This window comes from Nerophis ophidion, linkage group LG08, assembly GCF_033978795.1.
Source record: "Nerophis ophidion isolate RoL-2023_Sa linkage group LG08, RoL_Noph_v1.0, whole genome shotgun sequence".
Lineage (NCBI taxonomy): Eukaryota > Metazoa > Chordata > Actinopteri > Syngnathiformes > Syngnathidae > Nerophis > Nerophis ophidion.
In genome coordinates this window covers 58,109,711-58,130,899 of record NC_084618.1, presented here as the reverse complement: position 1 = coordinate 58,130,899, position 21,189 = coordinate 58,109,711, and the positions used below count along the sequence as shown (strand labels likewise).

The 21,189-nt window shown below is 42.9% G+C and overlaps 1 protein-coding gene across 2 annotated transcripts in view; it reads left to right on the top strand.

The window, feature by feature from the left end:
- Positions 1 to 21,189, top strand: part of trrap (transformation/transcription domain-associated protein) — a 170,029-nt gene that overhangs the window by 78,354 nt on the left and 70,486 nt on the right. For both annotated transcript variants that reach the window (XM_061909070.1, XM_061909069.1), the window contains 10 exons: positions 353 to 502; positions 2,040 to 2,239; positions 2,312 to 2,433; positions 11,635 to 11,848; positions 12,005 to 12,184; positions 12,379 to 12,525; positions 12,624 to 12,743; positions 17,462 to 17,749; positions 17,818 to 17,955; positions 18,035 to 18,147. In XM_061909070.1, the coding sequence (XP_061765054.1) occupies positions 353 to 502; positions 2,040 to 2,239; positions 2,312 to 2,433; positions 11,635 to 11,848; positions 12,005 to 12,184; positions 12,379 to 12,525; positions 12,624 to 12,743; positions 17,462 to 17,749; positions 17,818 to 17,955; positions 18,035 to 18,147 (1,672 nt within the window). The remainder of the gene's footprint in view (positions 1 to 352; positions 503 to 2,039; positions 2,240 to 2,311; positions 2,434 to 11,634; positions 11,849 to 12,004; positions 12,185 to 12,378; positions 12,526 to 12,623; positions 12,744 to 17,461; positions 17,750 to 17,817; positions 17,956 to 18,034; positions 18,148 to 21,189) is intronic.

Below are 21,189 nucleotides of genomic sequence, written 5' to 3'. Positions count from 1 at the left end.
TCAATTTTTTTCTTGATACAGAGTTCTGTATCTTAAATCTGACGGATATCAATGAGCTGTGTGTCACATTTCAGTCCGTGTTCATTATAGGTCTTTAATAGCCAGCTGTCAGAGATGTAGTATTTATGTAATAGATCCATGTGACTGTGGAGGCTGACAATTTTACTATTTGCTCCAGAGAGCAGTAACATAGGGTGGAGGTCGGACATTACTCATCCTCATCCCCCACCTCTGTGACATCAAGCAACTGTTGTTCGATTCCCATCGGCAATAAAAATCAAGCGGAGGATAAAAACATGCTGTGTCATATTTATTGTAATTCCCTCCGCCGTGATCATTGTTTGTTTTCCAGGAACCCTTATGATTCTCAAGTCGGCCTGCAGTTACAACGCAAGTTACATCGACCGGCTCATCTCGGTGTTTATGCGCTCACTGCAGAAGATGGTGCGAGAACACCTGAGCCCCCAGCAGGCCAACCCAGGGGTCACTGAGACCAGCACTGGTAATTGTTAATGAATTGAGCATTGCAATCACACACAAACAATGACCGTATGCAGCCAGGCATGGAGAAAAATGTTTTATGAGGGAATTCGCATCATATTTAGTTCTTCTAAACCACACAAAAAAGTGTTGATTAATGTAGTCATGGTTATGATCCGATTAAAGCCTTTATTTTGTTGACCAAGTATGCTATAGTCGCTGGGAGTGTGGTCTACAAAAACAAATAACCTCCAGGGTCAATAATTAGTGCCGTGTCAAACGCAGCAAGTTAAAATAAGCAGCTGTGGCTGTAGAGAAACTACTGACATAGTTTTTATAAACCCCACAAGATGTCAATACCTGCATGGAAGTACATTAGTACCTCAACTAACAAGCTCAATTGCTTTTATTAGATTAGATTAGATAGTACTTTATTTATTCCTGCAGGAGAGTTCCTTAGGGAAAATTAAAATTTTCAGCATAATCCCATTCAAGATCAGACAAACATTACAGGGAGACAGAACAGGATCGCTGACGGGTCTGCCGGCTTCCAGCGCCCCTTACAAAAAAGATAAGATACAGGTAAACAAGTGGGGGGAATGGGAGAAAAAAATAGAAAATTAGATAAAATTAAATAAAAAAATCGGTCTAAGCCTGGGCCCTTGGAGAGGGGTCCGGACTGAGGCCAAGGGAAAAAAATACAACAATTCATATCCATAGTGGGAAACATCAAACATCAAAGAACACCAAGGACATGAAAGACATTAAAGCAGCGGATGCAACCAGACACCTCTACATACAGCTATGAATAAAAACTAAAAGAAACATATACACTGTGGTGGCCTCTGCAGTGTTCCACGCCATCGTCCTCTGGGGTGGAGGGAGCATGGCCAGAGACAGGAGCAGACCGAACTAAGCAACCAAGAGAGCTGAGTCCACTCTCGGCCGCCAACCAACTCTCGGCCAGTGTCCAGTCCGCATGGATGAGCGAAGACATGTCCAAGTCGACTGAGGTGTCCGACACCTGCTCACCCAGCCAATACATTGCGAAGCCTCTCCGTCCCGGTGCTCAGTGCTAGCTCCACAGCCCTCTAACGGCGCTCATAACAATTGTTTCTCAAATCCATTGCTGATTGAAATGAATTGAAATCCCTTTCATTGGTGCTTGGCCCCCCAAAACATCACATCAATTTTAGAAGAATACAAACATTTAGATACATATTGTATAAAAAAAACTATACAATCGATTGTAGTACAAACAACTACAGTAGTTTTATGAAGTAATGTTATGATGATGTACTGCAGTGGTCCCCAACCACGGGTCCGTGACGCATTTGCTACTGGGCCGCACAGAAACATTAATTAATTTATAAACTACCGCATTCGCTCTGACTTCACTTTCGCCTGTACCGCTAAACATAGCAGTAAGCTTGTTAATATTTGTATATTACAGCTCCTTTATGTTACAACTTAAGTGTTATAGTGAGTTGATTTTTCATGCTCATTGTTTGCTGTTTTGCATTACAGTATTTCTGAGTGTTCTGTTCCTGTTCTTGTAGCGACAAGTGAGCTGGTCATGCTGAGCCTCGACCTGGTGAAGACGCGACTCTCCGTCATGAGCATGGAGATGAGGAAAAATTTCATTCAGGTCATTCTCACATCTCTAATCGAAAAGTCGCCGGACCCCAAAATCCTCCGTGCTGTCGTTAAGATCGTAGAGGAATGGGTGAAAAATAATTCGCAGATGGCTGCAAATCAGGTAAGGGAAATGGCTGTGTATACAAATAATAATAACAGATGAAAACAAATGACCTGTCCCTCCGCTTACCAGATGCCCAATCTCCGTGAGAAGTCCATCTTGTTGGTAAAGATGATGACCTACATAGAGAAGCGTTTCCCCGATGAACTTGAGTTAAACGCCCAGTTCCTGGACCTCGTTAATTACGTCTACAGGTAATTACCTCAATTCATCATTAGCCCAATGGCTGGGCCACTGATGCCTCGCTTCCCTTGCATCTATCTCAGCATGAGGGATGAAGGTCAGGCAGGTTCAAGCAGGAAAAACCTTACAACGGAAAATAGAGAATAAGCGAAAAACAATGGGCAAGCATAATATTTCAACATGACAATCGGTAGTTGGTTGGGTAGAAATGCTTTGAGGAGGTTAGTGGATCATGATAAAGATGTGTCTGAATCTGTTAAAGGGCGCTTTTAATGTCAATACGCCTAACAGGTGGGCGCTATCCTGCAATTCATCAATCCATGCTTGTCTTTTGGCTGAAACGTGCACGCATTTAATCAGCCAAATGCGCCCTACATCCCTCCATCCCATCTGCTCTTCATGTCAGGAGATTTAAAACGAGTTGTAAAGCCATGATTGACAACCCCACGAAATGATATTGGAATAATAAAGCAGCTGCACCAGAACAATCTGTGATCGAGAAAGGGGAGCCAGTAGAAGCTGCTGTCGTAGACTTGACCGTTTTGTTCCCTTTGTCTCACATTCTCTTTCTCTCTGTAGTGTCGATCACCCCCCAGGGACCCATTCAATGCAGTAGAATGATGTCCAAATTATGACTTTTTAAAATATAATCAGAGGGTTTAATGCAGCATTTGGAATGACTGCATTTAATGACAGGAATGGAATGTAGTTTTAAATCTACATTAGGCACCTTCGGTCACCAGAAGCAAGTAATACCAGATTTGTCTTTATTTTCTTGAGACCGCTTGGAGGATGCCTTTCAGATGTGTTGGAGATCAGCATCTACATCTGTGGTGTCAAACGTACGGCCCGGGGCACGAATGAGCTGAAATTTTTTAATTAAAGAAACTGCTGTTTTAAATGTGTCCACTGAATGTGGCATTAGCAATTCTTTGTTTCCCCTACCTCGAGAACTCGCATGACTTTATGTTCCGTGTTAAGATCGAGGCAACACATTTGTGTTCGGACTCTTCGTACTTACGTTGATTATTAGTGATAGTATACAAAATGTAGATTGTTACGTTTATGTTGGTTTGGGGGACATGTTTTATGGGTGCACATAATTATGCTGAAAAAATATGTATCCCCTCCTAACTTAAAGTGTGATTAATGAAATTAGTCCAAATTCACAAGTTTTGTTGTAGATGATGCTCCATACATACAGAAAAACCTCCCATGTTATTAGTACATCACTTGAAGAAAATAAGCAAATTATTTCAATAACATCCTGTAATTTGATTTTGACTAATGAACATGATGACATAATTTTTTTTATTCAGAAAGTCTAATTAACAAATAAGGATAAAATACTATTAACCACAACATGTAAGTGTAAAAAAACACCATTATGATTATGACATTTTGAAAATGTGCTTTAACTATTTTTAAACAAAGAAAACAATACGAAGCTGTCATTATTTTTAGGTTATCATGCCATGATTTTACCAATCCGGCCCACTTGGGAATAGATTTTCCTCCGTGTGGCCCCTGAGTTTAAATGATTTTGACACCCCTGGTCTTGTGATTTTCTGTGACACAGTCATCCCCCCGTCTATGTGCAATCAAAACTCAATAACATATTTTTTTCTTTTAGCATTTACCATATATACGATATGTATATGTATCTACTGTATACATATATACATATATGTGTATATGTATATATATGTTATGTTATACATATGTATGGATATAAATATTTGTATATGTATGCATGTATGTATGTATGTATATATATATATATATATATATATATATAAATATATATCCATCCATCCATCCATCCATTGTCTACCGCTTATTCCCTTTCGAGGTCGCGGGGGGCGCTGGCGCCTATCTCAGCTACAATCGGGCGGAAGGCGGGGTACACCCTGGACAAGTCGCCACCTCATCGCAGGGCCAACACAGATAGACAGACAACACTCACACTCACATTCACACACTAGGGCCAATTTAGTGTTGCCAATCAACCTAACCCCAGGTGCATGTCTTTGGAAGTGGGAGGAAGCCGGAGTACCCGGAGGGAACCCACGCATTCACGGGGAGAACATGCAAACTCCACACAGAAAGATCCCGAGCCTGGATTTGAACCCAGGACTGCAGGACCTTCGTATTGTGAGGCAGACGCACTAACCCCTCTGCCACCGTGAAGCCCTATATATATATATATATATATATATATATATATATATACACATACATACATCCTCTCTGAGCTGCCACCTTATCGTGGTAGAGGAGTTTGCGTGTCCCAATGATCCTAGGAGCTATGTTGTCCGAAGGCTTTATGCCCCCTGGTAGGGTCTCCCAAGGCAAACAGGTTCTAGGTGAGGGATCAGAAAAAGAGCAGCTCGAAGACCTCTATGAAGAAGACAAAACATTGACCCAGATTTCCCTCGCCCGGACGCGGATCACCGGGGCCCCCCTCTGGAGCCAGGCCCGGAGGTGGGGCATGATGGCGAGCGCCTGGTGGCCGGGCCTGTTCCCATGGGGTCCGGTCGGGCACAGCCCGAAGAGGCAACGTGGGTCACCCCTCCAATGGGCTCACCACCCATAGCAGGGGGCATAGAGGTCGGGTGCAATGTAAGCTGGGCGGCAGCCGAAGGCAGGGCACTTGGCGGTCCGATCCTCGGCTACAGAAGCTAGCTCTTGGGACGTGGAACGTCACCTCACTGGGGGGGAAAGAGCCTGAGCTAGTGCGCGAAGTGGAGAAGTTCCGGCTGGATATAGTCGGACTCACTTCGACGCACAGCAAGGGCTCTGGAACCACTTTTCTCGAGAGGGAATGGACCCTCTTCCACTCTGGCGTTGCCGACAGTGAGAGGCGACGTGCTGGGGTGGCATTTCTGGTTGCCCCCCGGCTTAAAGCCTGCACCTTGGAGTTCAACCCAGTGGACGAAAGGGTAGCCTCCCTCCGCCTTCGGCTGGGGGGACGGGTCATGACTGTTGTTTGTGCTTACGCACCAAACAGCAATTCAGAATACCCACCCTTTTTGGGTACACTCGAGGGAGTACTGGAAAGTGCTTCCCCGGGTGATTCCCTTGTCCTACTGGGGGACTTCAACGCTCATGTTGGCAACGACAGTGAAACCTGGAGAGGCGTGATTTGAAAGAATGGCCGCCCGGATCTGAACCCGAGTGGTGTTTTGTTATTGGACTTTTGTGCTCGTCACAGTTTGTCCATTACAAACACCATGTTCAAACATAAGGGTGTCCATATGTGCACTTGGCACCAGGACACCCTAGGCCGCAGTTCCATGATCGACTTTGTAGTTGTGTCATCAGATTTACGGCCTTATGTTTTGGACACTCGGGAGAAGAGAGGGGCGGAGCTTTCTACCGATCATCACCTGGTGGTGAGTTGGCTGCGATGGTGGGGGAGGATGCCGGACAGACCTGGCAGGCCCAAACGTATTGTGAGGGTCTGCTGGGAACGTCTGGCAGAGTCTCCTGTCAGAGAAAGTTTCAATTCCCACCTCCGGAAGAACTTCGAACATGTCAAGAGGGAGGTGCTGGACATTGAGTCCGAGTGGAGCATGTTCCGCACCTCTATTGTCGAGGCGGATGATCGGAGCTGTGGCCGCAAGGTAGTTGGTGCCTGTCGAGGCGGCAATCCTAAAACCCCTTGGTGGACACCAGCGGTGAGGGATGCCGTCAAGCTGAAGAAGGAGTCCCATCGGGTCCTTTTGGCTCATAGGACTCCGGAGGCAGTGGACAGGTACCGACAGGCCAAGCGGTGTGCGGCTTCAGCGGTCGCTGAGGCAAAAACTCGGACATGGGAGGAGTTCGGGGAAGCCATGGAAAACGACTTCCGGACGGCTTCAAAGTGATTCTGGACCACCGTCCGCCGCCTCAGGAAGGGGAAGCAGTGCACTATCAACACCGTGTATGGTGCAGATGGTGTTCTGCTGACCTCAACTGCGGATGTTGTGGATAGGTGGAAGGAATACTTCGAAGACCTCCTCAATCCCACAGACACGTCTTCCTATGAGGAAGCAGTGCCTGGGGAATCTGTGGTGGACTCTCCTATTTCTGGGGCTGAGGTAGTTAAAAAGCTCCTCGGTGGCAAGGCCCCGGGGGTGGACGAGATCCGCCCGGAGTTCCTTAAGGCTCTGGATGCTGTGGGGCTGTCTTGGTTGACAAGACTCTGCAGCATCGTGTGGACATCGGGGGCGGTACCTCTGGATTGGCAGACCGGGGTGGTGGTTCCTCTCTTTAAGAAGGGGGACCGGAGGGTGTGTTCCAACTATCGTGGGATCACACTCCTCAGCCTTCCCGGTAAGGTTTATTCAGGTGTACTGGAGAGGAGGCTACGCCGGATAGTCGAACCTCGGATTCAGGAGGAACAGTGTGGTTTTCGTCCTGGTCGTGGAACTGTGGACCAGCTCTATACTCTCCGCAAGGTTCTTGAGGGTGCATGGGAGTTTGCCCAACCAGTCTACATGTGCTTTGTGGACTTGGAGAAGGCATTCGACCGTGTCCCTCGGGAAGTCCTGTGGGGAGTGCTCAGAGAGTATGGGGTATCGGACTGTCCTATTGTGGCGGTCCGCTCCCTGTACGATCAGTGCCAGAGCTTGGTCCGTATTGCCGGCAGTAAGTCGAACACATTTCCAGTGAGAGTTGGACTTCGCCAAGGCTGTCCTTTGTCACCGATTCTGTTCATAACTTTTATGGACAATTTCTAGGCGCAGTCAAGGCGTTGAGGGGTTCCGGTTTGGTGACCGCAGGATCAGGTCTCTGCTTTTTGCAGATGATGTGGTCCCGATGGCTTCATCTGACCAGGATCTTCAGCTCTTACTGGATCGGTTTGCAGCCAAGTGTGAAGTGACCGGAATGAGAATCAGCACCTCCAAGTCGGAGTCCATGGTTCTCGCCCGGAAAAAGGTGGAATGCCATCTCCGGGTTGGGGAGGAGACACTGCCCCAAGTGGAGGAGTTCAAGTACCTAGGAGTCTTGTTCACGAGTGAGGGAAGAGTGGATCATGAGATCGACAGGCGGATCGGTGCGGCGTCTTCAGTAATGCGGACGTTGTACCGATCCGGTCGATCTACGTTCCCATCCTCACCTATGGTCATGAGCTTTGGGTCATGACCGAAAGGATAAAATCACGGGTACAAGCGGCCGAAATGAGTTTCCTCCGCCGTGTGGCGGGGCTCTCCCTTAGAGATAGGGTGAGAAGCTCTGCCATCCGGGAGAAACTCAAAGTAAAGCCGCTGCTCCTTCACATCGAGAGGAGCCAGATGAGGTGGTTCGGGCATCTGGTCAGGATGCCACCCGAACGTTGGGAAGACTATGTCTCCCGGCTGGCCTGGGAACGCCTCGGGATCCCCCGGGAAGAGCTAGACGAAGTGGCTAGGGAAAGGGAAGTCTGGGTTTCCCTGCTTAGGTTGTTGCCCCCGCGACCCGACCTCTGATAAGCGGAAGAAGATGGATGGATATATATATATTTATATTTATATGTGTATGTATGTATGTGTATGTACAAACCCCGTTTCCATATGAGTTGGGAAATTGTGTTGGATGTAAATATGAATTGCAAATCCTTCTACAAAGACAACATATTTGATGTTCAAACTGATAAACCTTTTTTTTTTTTTGCACATAATCATTAACTTTAGAATTTGATGCCAGCAACATGTGAAAAAGATGTTGGGAAAGGTGGCAATAAATACTGATAAATATTGAGGAATGCTCATCAAACACTTAAATGGAATATCCCACAGGTGTGCAGGCTAATTAGGAACAGTAGGGTGCCATGATTGTGTATAAAAGCAGCTTCTATAAAATGCTAAGTAATTCACAAACAAGGATGGGGTGAAGGTCACCACTTTGTAAGCAAATTGTCGAACAGTTTTATAACAACATTTCTCAACGAGCTATTGCAAGGAATTTAGGGATTTTACCATTTACGGTCCATAAAATCATCAAAATTTCAGAAAATCTGGTGAAATCACTGCACGTAAGCGATGATATTACGTACTTCTGATCCTTCAGCCGGTACTGCATCAAAAACTGACATTTGTGTGTAAAGGATATCACCACATGGGCTCAGGAACACTTCATAAAACCACTGTCAGTAACTACAGTTTGTCGCTACATCTGTAAGTGCAAGTTAAAACTCTACTATGCAAAGCAAAACCCATTTATCAACCATATCCTGAAACGCCGCCGGCTTGGCTCGACCCGAGATCATCTCAGATGGACTGATGCAAAGTGGAAAGGTGTTCTGTGGTCTGGCGAGTCCACATTTCAAATTATATTTGGAAACAGAGGACGCGGTGTCCTCCGTAACAAAGAGAAAAATAGCCATCCGGATTGTTATAGGCGCAAAGTTCAAAAGCCAACATCTGTGATGGTATGGGGTTGTATTAGTGCCCAAGGCATGGGTAACTTACACATCTGTGAAGGCACCATTAATGCTGAAAGGTCCATACAGGTTTTGGAGCAACATATGTTGTCATCCAAGCAACGTTATCATGGACGCTCCTGCTTATTTCAGCAAGACAATGCCAAGCCACGTGTTACAACTGCGTGGTTTTGTAGTAAAAGAGTGCAAGTACTTTCCTGGCCCGCCTGCAGTCCAGACCTGTCTCCCATCAAAAATGTGCTGCGCGTTATGAAGCGTAAAATATGACAGCGGAGACCCCAGACTGTTGAACGACTAAAGCTCTACATAAAACAAGAATGGGAAAGAATTCCCCTTTCAAAGCTTCAACAATTAGTTTCCTTAGTTCCCAAACGTTTATTGAGTATTGTTAAAAGAAAAGCTTAAGTAACACAGTGGTGAACATGCCCTTTCCCAACTACTTTGGCACGCGTTGCAGCCATGAAATTCTAAGTTAATTATTATTTGCAAAAAAGAATAAAGTTTATGAGTTTGAACATCAAATATCTTGTCTTTGTAGTGCATTCAATTGAATATGGGTTGAAAATGATTTGCAATTGTATTCCGTTTATATTTACATCTAACACAATTTTCCAACTCATATGGAAACGGGGTTTGTATGTATGTGTATATATATGTGTATATATGTATATATATATACATATACACACACACATTACATATATATACACATACATATATACACACATATATAATATATGTATATATATATATATATATATATATATATATATATATATATGTATATATATATGTTTGTATATATATATGTGTGTGTGTATATGTATATATATTTACAGTGTATATGTGCGGGAGTGTGTGTGTGTGTATAAATATATATATATATATATATATATATATATATATATATATATATATATATATATATATATATATATATATATATATATATGTATATGTATGTGTGTGAGTGTGTGTGTGTGTGTGTGTGTGTGTGTGTGTATTTAAATGTGTTTGTGTATATGCAGAGTTTGCCCCAGAAAATTTGTTAGTTACGGTGGTTACTCTCCAGGGGGAGGGGACTAGGGAAGGAGGTGGGTAAGTGTAAGGATCGGTGTAACTCGGCCTGTCGCCATCACGTCTCCACATTGTCGCTGCCACCACAGCCTGGAGAGGCAATAGACTACAGACTGTGGTGACGTAGGCCGGCTTCATCGCGTGAAGAAGCCTACAACTTTTGGTTATGTTTTCCGCTCCATTTCCTGAATGGCAATATACGATATATATCTCAATATTTTTTCCGTAAAGTAAAAATAAAACAGTGTTAGTTACCTGAGATACTTAAATAATGACTTACAAAGTCCAATTAATTACTTACTGTAAGTAAGCGTTTGAAAAAGAGTTAAAAGTGGGGCCACATGCTGACATATGCTCAACTCATCATGCTTAATTTGTTACAGCATTTGGGAAGCCTTTAGTTGATTTTTATTATGTAAACGTTATATTTCTATCAACATGTGATAGTAGGGACCCTGCCATTCAAAACTAGGCTGCTACATTACTAATGATTAATGTAACTATAGCTGGAAAAATAGTAAAATGGAAATAGGAGAGACTATTCATCCCTGAACACCATGGAGTTTATGGAGGCTTTATGATGCAGTTACAATATTATATCAACTATCATAGACAGATGTATGTATGTGTGTGTATATATATATATATATATATATATATATATATATATATATATATTATACACACATACCGTACATACGGTAAATGCTGTTTGTGGAGGCAGTCCCAGATTGCGATTGAAACCGTCGAATATAAACTTCATAAACAATACATTGACTTGTGAGGTCAAAACCTTAGGCACACCTGCCAAGTCTTAGATCGTTACAGTGCTGCATTTATGAAAACAACTTTTTACCAGCTTTAATGTTTCTACTACATGCCACATGTTGGTGATATGTGCATGCCAAGATTAGATGGAAATAAGATTTTATCTTTTCCTCAGACCAAGTGGTAATGTCACTGCCTTTTTCCATCGGCGTTAGCAGCTAATCCAATTTCGTAATGGCTTGAATTTCATGGACAAATAAACACAGAAGTATTTCTTGTATTTATTTATTTCATAGACAAAGAGTAGGTGGGAGGGCATGACACGAGAAATATTATAAAGTACCCCGAAAGGGAATAAGCGGTAGAAAATGGATGGATGGATCTCCACCAGATGAGGTGAAGGCATGCCGACACAGCATGTCCATAATGCCCACATATGTGCGTCTGTCAATTTTTGATCGCCCAAATTCGCCTTCTGTTAAAAAACACTCCAAAACTTAACGACCGTAGACATCCAAATGCGTGAACATTATAATTTGACGATTTACAAGTCCTAAAAAACGAAAATAATCACATGTACTCTTTCAGTTACATGCCAACTACTGTAACTTCTCAGCTGTTTAACAGTTGTCTGATGATGCTGTTTCACCAATCGTAGTTTTATTAAAATTGGCATTATAACTATGCTTCTTCATGTTTATTTTGCCCAATCTCTGTGTCATGGCTGCATCTCTCCATGCCCCTGGGGTTTGTGACAGGACAAAAAAAAGCCCTCTGTAGGTTTGCATGTACTGTTTACATTTGTAAGACCTGAATAGAGATTTTGGGGAAGAAATGGCATCTTATCGTAGGGTCGATACTGTATGTAATCTCAGCAATAGGTGTATGAGAGCCGTCATAGTATAGTAGGGGTCCGCATAAGGCATGATCAAGTGAATATTTGTTTCACCTCACCATTCAGGGATGAAAGTCTGTCAGGAAGTGACATAACATCCAAGTTGGAGCCTGCTTTTCTCTCCGGACTTCGCTGCACTCAGCCACTCATCCGAGCCAAGTTCTTTGAGGTATTTGACGCCTCCATGAAGCGGCGTGTCTATGAGAGGCTCCTTTACATTGGCTGTTCTCAGAATTGGGAGGCCATGGGTAGTCACTTCTGGATCAAGCAATGCATTGAGGTAGGACATTTAATCTGCCAGTAGGCTGAGACTGCAATTCAAAAAGATGCTGTTGACTTGCAAACCAAGTCATTTTTTGTTGTGTTAGCTAGTTTCTGTCAAGTAGTCTGATATTTTGTTTCACACCTTCTAATCTGCCGTGTATGTGTTTATTAGCTGCTGCTGGCAGTGTGTGAACGGAACACCGTCATCGGCACCAGCTGTCAGGGATCAATGCTCCCGTCTATCACAAACGTTATCAACCTGGCGGACAGCCACGACCGCGCTGCTTTTGCTATGGCAACGCATGTCAAGCAGGAGCCGCGCGAGCGGGAGACGAGCGACACTAAGGAGGAGGTTGGGCGCCGCACACACTCATGCCTCACAATACGTCAGGAGACACACGGTCTCACATCAATTAGCACATTATCCCATTCGGAGCATGTAACATACTCACATTCTGAGAGAAGATGAAACCATTGTCGGTCTTCACACTTTCATCACATTCTCTCCCTCACCCATTAACATGAGGGACATTTCCTCCCATGTAGGATGTGGAGATAGATATTGAATTGGCACCGGGTGACCAAACCACTCTCCCTAAGACTAAAGATCAGTCTGAGAGAGACGCTGGCAACCAACTGCACATGCTTACAAACCGTCATGACAAGTTTCTTGATTCACTGCGAGAGGTCAAGGTAACGTTGCGCCTGCTAGATACAGTACATATATATCATTGAATTGACTCTGTAGCAAATTCAACCTGATAGGTCATAACCATTTCCTAAAATTTCAGACGGGTGCGCTGCTGAATGCTCTTGTGCAGCTGTGTCACATAGCCACCCCACTGGCTGAGAGAACCTGGGTCCAGCTATTTCCTCGCCTTTGGAAGATCCTCTCAGACAGGCAGCAGCATGTGAGTATATTCATGTTTTCAAGACAGAATTACATCTAAAATTGTTATGTGTAATTTCTAAGGGGAACTTCACTATTTTATTTTATTTTGCCTATCATTCACTAGAGATGCGCGGTTTGCGGTCTGATCCGCAGAGTCCGCGGATAAACCGAGGGTCGGGCGGGTGACATGACGAAAAAATATATTTTAATTAGATTCGGGCGAGTGGCGGTTGAACCATCCGAAAAAATATTTGATTTACATGGTTCTGGGATCGGTATCCTTTACCATTCAAAGAGCCATTTAAGACCTGTGTCACAAAGCAAAGAAGACAATAGGAGACGCTGATATTCTCTAGAATGACTGCCGGCAGTCACCCAGATAATAAGTATTATGGCGTGCTATGTAGCCATTGGCTTTGTCGCCTTCTACAGCATGTACAATCTGCATGTCAGTCCAGCAACATGATGTGCGTGGCTTCCGCAGCAACACGCACACGACTGCAAGGCATACTGGGTGACACAGAGTACACTAATGGTTGTGATATAAACAATTTTAACACTCTTAGTAATATGCGCCACGCTGTGAAGCCACAACAAACAAGATTGACAAACACATTTCGGGAGAAAATCCTCCCAGTAACCCAACATAAACGCAACACAACAAATACCCAGAATCCTTCGTATCCATGACGTCGGTAAGGTGCGCGGGGTTGGGGGCGCGGGGGCGTAAAATATATTCAAGAAGCGTCACGGATACAAAGGATTATGGGTATTTGTTGTGTTGCGTTTATGTTGTGTTACTGTGAGGATGTTCTCCCGAAATGTGTTTGTCAATTCTGTTTGGTGTGGCTTCACAGCATGGTGCATATTAGTAAGAGTGTTAAAATTGTTTATATCACAACCATCAGTGTACTCTCTATCACCCAGTATGCCTTTCAATCTTGTACGTGTGATTGCGGAAACTGCACACAACATGTTGCAGGACTAACAATCGGTTCGTACATGTTGAAGGTGTCAAAGGCAATGGCTTCACAGCACGCCTGTATTCTTCTCATCAGGATGAACGCCATTGGAAATTCGCGAGAACGTTAGCGGCTCCCATTGTCTTCATTACTCTGTGAAACGGGTTTAAATAACTCTGTGAGTGGTAAAGGTGGCCGACTTCTGATGAATTTCAGCGGGCGGGTGCGGTTCTGATAAAATGTTGGTTTGGGTGGACGGCGGATGGATGACGACTTTGGTGATGCGGCATTAGCTGTAAAAGCTAACTACGGCAAGAGATAAGCTACTTTCTTCAACAACACAAGACATATTTGTTTTTGTATTGCACAACACTGCGATACGACACTAGTTTGTACTGACTGAAAAACATGAACAATCATATTACAGTATCTGTAATGTATTAGCACACAATTTATCTTATGTTTGTACACAACTGAGGTTGCCAGAGAGTGTATGTACTGTAGTTGTACTAATACTCATGGCGTGCTGCTTGTATCATCATCGATGTTAAAGTGACTCACTCAATCCACAATTGTTCATGTAGTCCAGCTGGTCAGGACGTTTCCTGTTGATTTTGGGTAGGCAATCCCTTTATGTCAAAATTGCTTGGCTCCAAATTTTACATTAGCTGAAATTGCTTTCATCCCCCTCTCCCGGCTTCTGTCTTCTTCAACGTCTCACTCTTCCTCTGTGCTTGCTTCTATAAGCAGCAGGATATTTAGCTTCAAAAGTATAAGGTTGTGAATCCTCATTTGTCCAAAAATAGTCGTCTTTGTTGTCTGTTAACAAGTAGGAACACACATGTTGCCAGAAGTCAGACGTGTGCTGCTATGGAAAAAGAAATCGATGCGTGGAAAAAATCAGTCCCGGAAATTATTAAAATGATTAAAATACGGTAAATATTGGACATTTTACATATTATTATGAACATGTCTGTTACTACATTATTTTTAGACCTGCAGTGTATTTATAAAACATTGCCGGAGGGTTTTGCAGTTGTTTAAAAGGGCTTTGTAGGCCACAATGGTGACTCCCAATACCCGCATCTTTCAAGTGTTTTTTTATTATCTTTAAATTTGGTTTCTTGTCTCTAATAACGATTGTGAACGATTGGCAAAATTCCAAAAATGTGCAGTTCCCCTTTAAATGACATTTAGGCTACATTCAAACTCCAGGGTCGGATGTCCAATTGAAATTTTTTTGTCAAATTCTTTTTTTTTAGTGGCGGTTAACATTACAAATAATTTGATTTCTAATGTCAGTGCAATCTGACCTGCATTCGTACATATCGTCATGGCTCGCACGCACTGAAGTGTTTACGATAGTAAAAATGGCTTCAGCTCTTGTCAGTCCCAGTACTGGCCCATTTGTGGCACATTTCAAGGATTTTGTGCAGTCAAAGTCAACATTTTCTGAACCAACTTATTGCATAGAAGATTAAGAAGGAAGAGGACAAGTAATTTGGCTTTTACAGTTTTATGGGATAATTTGGCTTTGATGTCTGCTTGAAAAGAGTGTCTTTGGGCGAGCAGGAGTGGTGGAACTTTCAGATTAATTTTTTAAATCATATTATATTCACCCGTCTAGTGCTCCGTTGTCAACGATTTTATTTGTAACCGTCTATTTTAGCGAATAATTATGAGTCTTATCACTATTTGTTGATGTTCTGGTCAGATGAATGCGACCGGAGCGCAGAAGCATTCACATTGAGGACACATTTATTTTCACATAAGAAAGAGGCCTAGGTCGGATATTAAAAACTTGTAATTGCAATGTTCACACTGACATGAAACAATCCGATACAGGTCGTATTATGGGCAAAAATATTGGAATTGACCAGCAGTGTGAACAAGGCCCAAACCCCATTTCAAAACACTGAAAAGAGTCACACCAGTGTTTCCTATAAACAGGCAATGTTGGGGTTCTGGTCAGGTGTGCGGATATGCCGGTGTCAAAATGTCGTAATTGCATACCTTGCATAATTAGCTATGATGGGTGTATTTTCTGACAGGGCGTTGAGGTGCTCCGGTTTGGTAGCCGTGGGATTAAGTCTCTGCTTTTTGCAGATGATGTGGTCCTGATGGCCAGGATCCTCAGGTCTCAATGAATCGGTTCGCAGTTGAGCACCTCCAAGTCGGAATCCAAGTTTCTCGTCCGAAAAAGGGTGGAATGTCACTTCCGGGTTAGGGACGAGATCGTGCCTCAAGTGGAGGAGTTCAAGTACCTCAGAGTTTTGTTAACGAGTGAGGGAAGAGTGGATTGTGAGATCGCCAGGCGGATCGGTGCGGCGTCTTAAGTAATGCGGACACTGTATTGATCCGTTGTGGTGGAGAAGGAGCTGAGCCCCAAGGCACAGCTCTCAATTTACCGGTCGATATACGTTCCCATCCTCACCTATGGTCATAAGCTTTGGGCTATGTCCGAAAGGACAAGATCACGGGTACAAGCGGCCGAAATGAGTTTCCTCCGTCAAGGTGGCGGTACTCTCCATTAGAGATAGGGTGAGAAGTTCTGTCATCCGGAGGAGCTCAAAGTAAATCCGCTGCTCCTCCACATCGAAACGAGCCAGATGAGGTGGTTCGGGCATCTGGTCAGGATGCCACCCGGACGCCTCCCTGGGGAGGTGTTTACACAGGACACGTTGGGAAGACTATGTCTCCTGGCTTGCCTGGGAACGCCTCGGGATCCCCCGGGAGGAGCGGGACAAAGTGGGTTGGGAGAGGGAAGTCTGGGCTTCTCTGCTTAGGCTGCTGCCCCTGCAACCGTCAGCTCTTCAGCACTGTGTATGTGTGCGTGTGTGCTAACAAGCAACAGAAGCCTGTTATAAACCTCAAACTCAAATGTTTACAAAAGTCAATGTTTTGTGGAACGTGAATTTCATATGACAGCACATACATCGCCTGTAAGAGGAAGTGTTACCTTCCTGTATCGCAAAATCTTAAGAAATAAAGGAAGAAAAGTATATATATACTTGTGGTGGATTGCCACACGTATATGTATACATGTTTTACATACATGTATTGTAAGCACTGCACACAAATATGACCTCGACCTTGGCCATCCCAACATACATGGTTCTGCCTAATGAGGGCATATTCATTTGCACTAAATAGGAACATTAGGAGATGAGGAAGGAAAGCTTTAATGAGCTAAACTAACCAAATGAATATGGAGTATTTTGAAAAGTGGTTGAAAAGCCCTGATTTGAAGTGATTAAGCTTTTTGGTATCTGATATATGCTCTCATTAGAATTTTAGAGATGTTTCTTCACGTGACAGATTTCTAAGTCACACACATTTATTTTGATGCTCCTTATCACATGATTGCATGACAGCTTAATGCTTCTGATGAAAGCGAATGTTCTTTATGTCGTCGTTACTCTCTGAAGAAGTAATGCGCTGACCAATTGGTCTTCATTATTACTAGCTTAAGTAAAGTGACCACCAAGGCATTAAATATTCAATGCTGTCAATAGGCACTGCAAATTCTAGTAATTTATTTCTGTTGGTGTGTTATGTGGGTGTTATGGTTGTGTGTGATTAACACCACAGTCCATCTGCTTGCTGAGGATGTGCTGATTGCTGTTTTGCCCTGAACGTCAAAATCGCATTTTCTTACATTGATCTATACTTCTAAATGGAAACTTACTCCTTGTATCCTGATGGGCTGTTCTTGTAGCCTTATTTAAAAAGTAAAAATCATGTGTTTATCAATATAATTTGCTTACCTTTACAGGCATTATCAGGGGAAATGAGTCCCTTCTTGTGCAGCGGTAGCCACCAAGCCCAAAGAGACTGCCAACCCAGTGCACTGAACTGTTTTGTGGAGGCCATGTCTCATTGTGTGCCCCCTATTCCCATCCGACCCTGTGTGCTCAAGTACTTGGGAAAGACACACAACCTGTGGCTACGATCCACACTAATGCTGGAGCAGCAGGCTTTTGAAAAGGGTCTGAGCCTGCACAGCAAACCGAAGCAAAACACAGAAGTATATGAGCAGGAGAGTATCACGCCACCTCAACAGGTGAGGTCTCGGTTTAGCGTTTGCTTGCTTGCACCCAGCTGTAAACATACTTTGTTCTGTCTTTATAGGAGATTCTAGACTCGTTGGCAGAGCTCTATTCCTTGCTTCAAGAAGAAGACATGTGGGCAGGCCTGTGGCAGAAGAGATGCAAGTTCCCTGAAACTGCCACAGCCATTGCCTACGAGCAGCATGGCTTCTTTGAACAGGTGACATTAAATCGAAATCTATTTCTTCCATCGTGGAGGTATTTCCTCACAGTATTGTTCATATATTGTGTGTTTACAGGCCCAGGAAAGCTATGAGAAAGCAATGGAGAAGGCTCGAAAAGAGCACGAGAGAAACAATGTGTCTCCTGCCATATTTCCTGAGTACCAGCTGTGGGAAGATCACTGGATATGGTAACCACTTTGATTCAGATCAAAAGAAGCTATTAGACATATAAACTGTTAAGGCATGTCATCACTGGTACATTTTAAAAAGTCTGAACAAACGGTGTTAAAACAAAGCTTTTGATTTTTTTATATGTTATGGCAGTACTACCTTTATTTCAGTGAATGACGAATCTGTTTTTTCAGCCAGAGAAAAACATATTTTTGGAAAAAAAAAAGAAACTGACATCAGTATTTCATTTACTACTGCCCAAAACAGTGTTTATTTGTGGTATTGCTTGTATTACGAGATGTGACTTCTTTCTGGAAGTGAAAACCAGTGGTGGTCAACCAAGCTAAGAAGCCTGTTGTGCAGCTTGCGAACTGTCTGAGTAAAAAAAGGCTTAAATCTTTCTTCAAAAAGCAGATACAGTACGAGCAAAAAAATAAAATTATGCAGTGGAATAGATCTCTAACATGCATCAAAAAAGATTTGTTGTGTGATATCAAGGATAAAAGTCGACGGTCACGTTCCCAGACATATTGAACTATTGTTCTCCAGACGCCATTCTACTAATTCTACTAATTGGTATCAACACTCTCCTGGATAAAGATGCATCGTTTTTGCTAAAGTAAGGTTGCATTTCATGATTTAACTTTGCGTCACTGCCATGCTTGTGTCTGTTGCATGCCTTGTTTACGAGTAGCATGTTCTTCTGCGTCTTTATCATAATATTACTATAGACAATGTGTATGTGCTGAAAGTTGTCTTCAGTAAAAAATTAACTCTTTTAGGTCTTGCTCACATTTGCTTTCGTTTATTTAGACATGCCGAGTTGGTGCTTTTCGAAACACTTGGAGAGAACAGGTTTTTAACAATTACAAATAATACAAATATAATACTTAAATAGGAATTAATAACCGTTAAAAGTATATCAAACACACCTTTAGCGAAGTGATCACTGCAAAACTCATTCTTTATTCAACTCTGGAGTCTGAGCTGCTTTTCTCGTCGTCGTTTCTTAAAACCTTGCACTATTCAGCCATTCTCAATTACCTTTCGAGAAAAATCCAAGAAATTTTTGGAAACATTTGGAATTAAAATACATACAAAATGAATATTTGTAAACAAATAAATAATTACCTCAATATCCAAGTTTTAATTGCACATATAGTAATAATTATCCACCTTTTCTGGAATGTTGCCTGTCATTCACAATCCTTATGTAAGACCAGAACACGTTTTCCTTTTTTATGCATTCTAACTCTATACTGCCAATTAAGCGCTGAAAAACAATTCCATCAATGTTTTGTATACAAGCTGTAATTTTAAGTAATGTAAGTATGAATATAACATAAGTAATTGTATATGTAATGTAATGTAGTAGCTGGCTTAATAACAACATATAATACTTATTAAGCCTGCTACTACATTACATTACATATACAATTACTTATGTTATGTTACTTATGATCATTTTAAGCATACAGCCGTGCATTACTTTTAAAAACGCATCACCACGTTCACTTTTTTCTTGAGCAACATCACTGATTATTACTCACTGCAGACTTCATGAGAGCCAACAAACATAATAACATCACATATTGCATGTCTTCTGTCAGTGGGATGCCGACTTTTAGGATATTGATATGTTCCCGTTTGGATGAAGAATGATTCATAATCCTCACAAAGTGCGTTGGTGGGTGGGTGTGTGGGTGGTTGCGTGCGTGTATATATGTGCGGACGGCGTGGCGCAGTGGAAGAGGGGCTGTGCGCAACCCGAGGGTCCCTGGTTCAATCCCCACCGAGTACCAACCTCGTCATGTCTGTTTTGTCCTGAGCAAGACACTTCACTCTTGCTCCTTATGGGTGCTGGTTTGCGCCTTGCATGGCAGCTCCCTCCATCAGTGTGTGAATGTGTGTGTGAATTGGAAAATGTTGTAGTAGTGTCAAAGCGCTTTGAGTACCTTGAAGGTAGAAAAGCGCTATACAAGTACAACTCATTTATCATTTATATGTATATATATACAAACCCCGTTTCCATATGAGTTGGGAAATTGTGTTAGATGTAAATATAAACGGAATACAATGATTTGCAAATCCTTTTCGACCCATATTCAATTGAATGCACTACAAATACAAGATATTTGATGTTCAAACTCATAAACTTTAGTTGTTTTTTGCAAATAATTACTTAGAATTTCATGGCTGCAACACGTGCCAAAGTAGTTGGAAAAGGGCATGTTCACCACTTTGTTACATCACCTTTCCCTTTAACAACACTCAGTAAACATTTGGGGACTGAGGAAACCAATTGTTGAAGCGTTGAAAGTGGAATTATTTCCCATTCTTGTTTTATGTAGAGCTACAGTCATTCAACAGTCCGGGGTGTCCGCTGTCGTATTTTACGCTTCATAATGCAGCACACATTTTTGATGGGAGACAGGTCTGGACTGCAGGCGGGCCAGGAAAGTACCCGCACTCTTTTTTTACGAAGCCACGCTGTTGTAACACTTGGCTTGGCATTGTCTTGCTGAAATAAACAGGGGTGTCCATGATAACATTGTTTGGATGACAACATATGTTGGTCCAAAACTTGTATGGACCTTTCAGCATTAATGGTGCTTTCACAGATGTGTAAGTTACCCATGCCTTGGGCACTAATACACCCCCATACCATCACAGATGCTGGCTTTTGAACTTTGCGTCTATAACAATTCGGATGGTTATTTTCCTCTTTGTTCCGGAGGACACCACGTCCACAGTTTCCAAATATAATTTGAAATGTAGACTCGTCAGACCACAGAACACTTTTCTACTTTGCATCAGTCCATCTTAGATGAGGTCGGGCCAAGCGAAGCCGACGGCGTTTCTAGGTGTTGTTGATGAATGGCTTTCGCTTTGCATAGTAGAGTTTTAACTTGCACTTGCAGATGTTGCGACCAACTCTAGTTACTGATAGTGGTTTTATGAAGTGTTCCTGAGCCCATGTGGTGATATCCTTTACACACTGATGTCGGTTTTTGGTGCAGTACCGCCTGAGGGATCAAAGGTCTGTAATATTGTTGCTT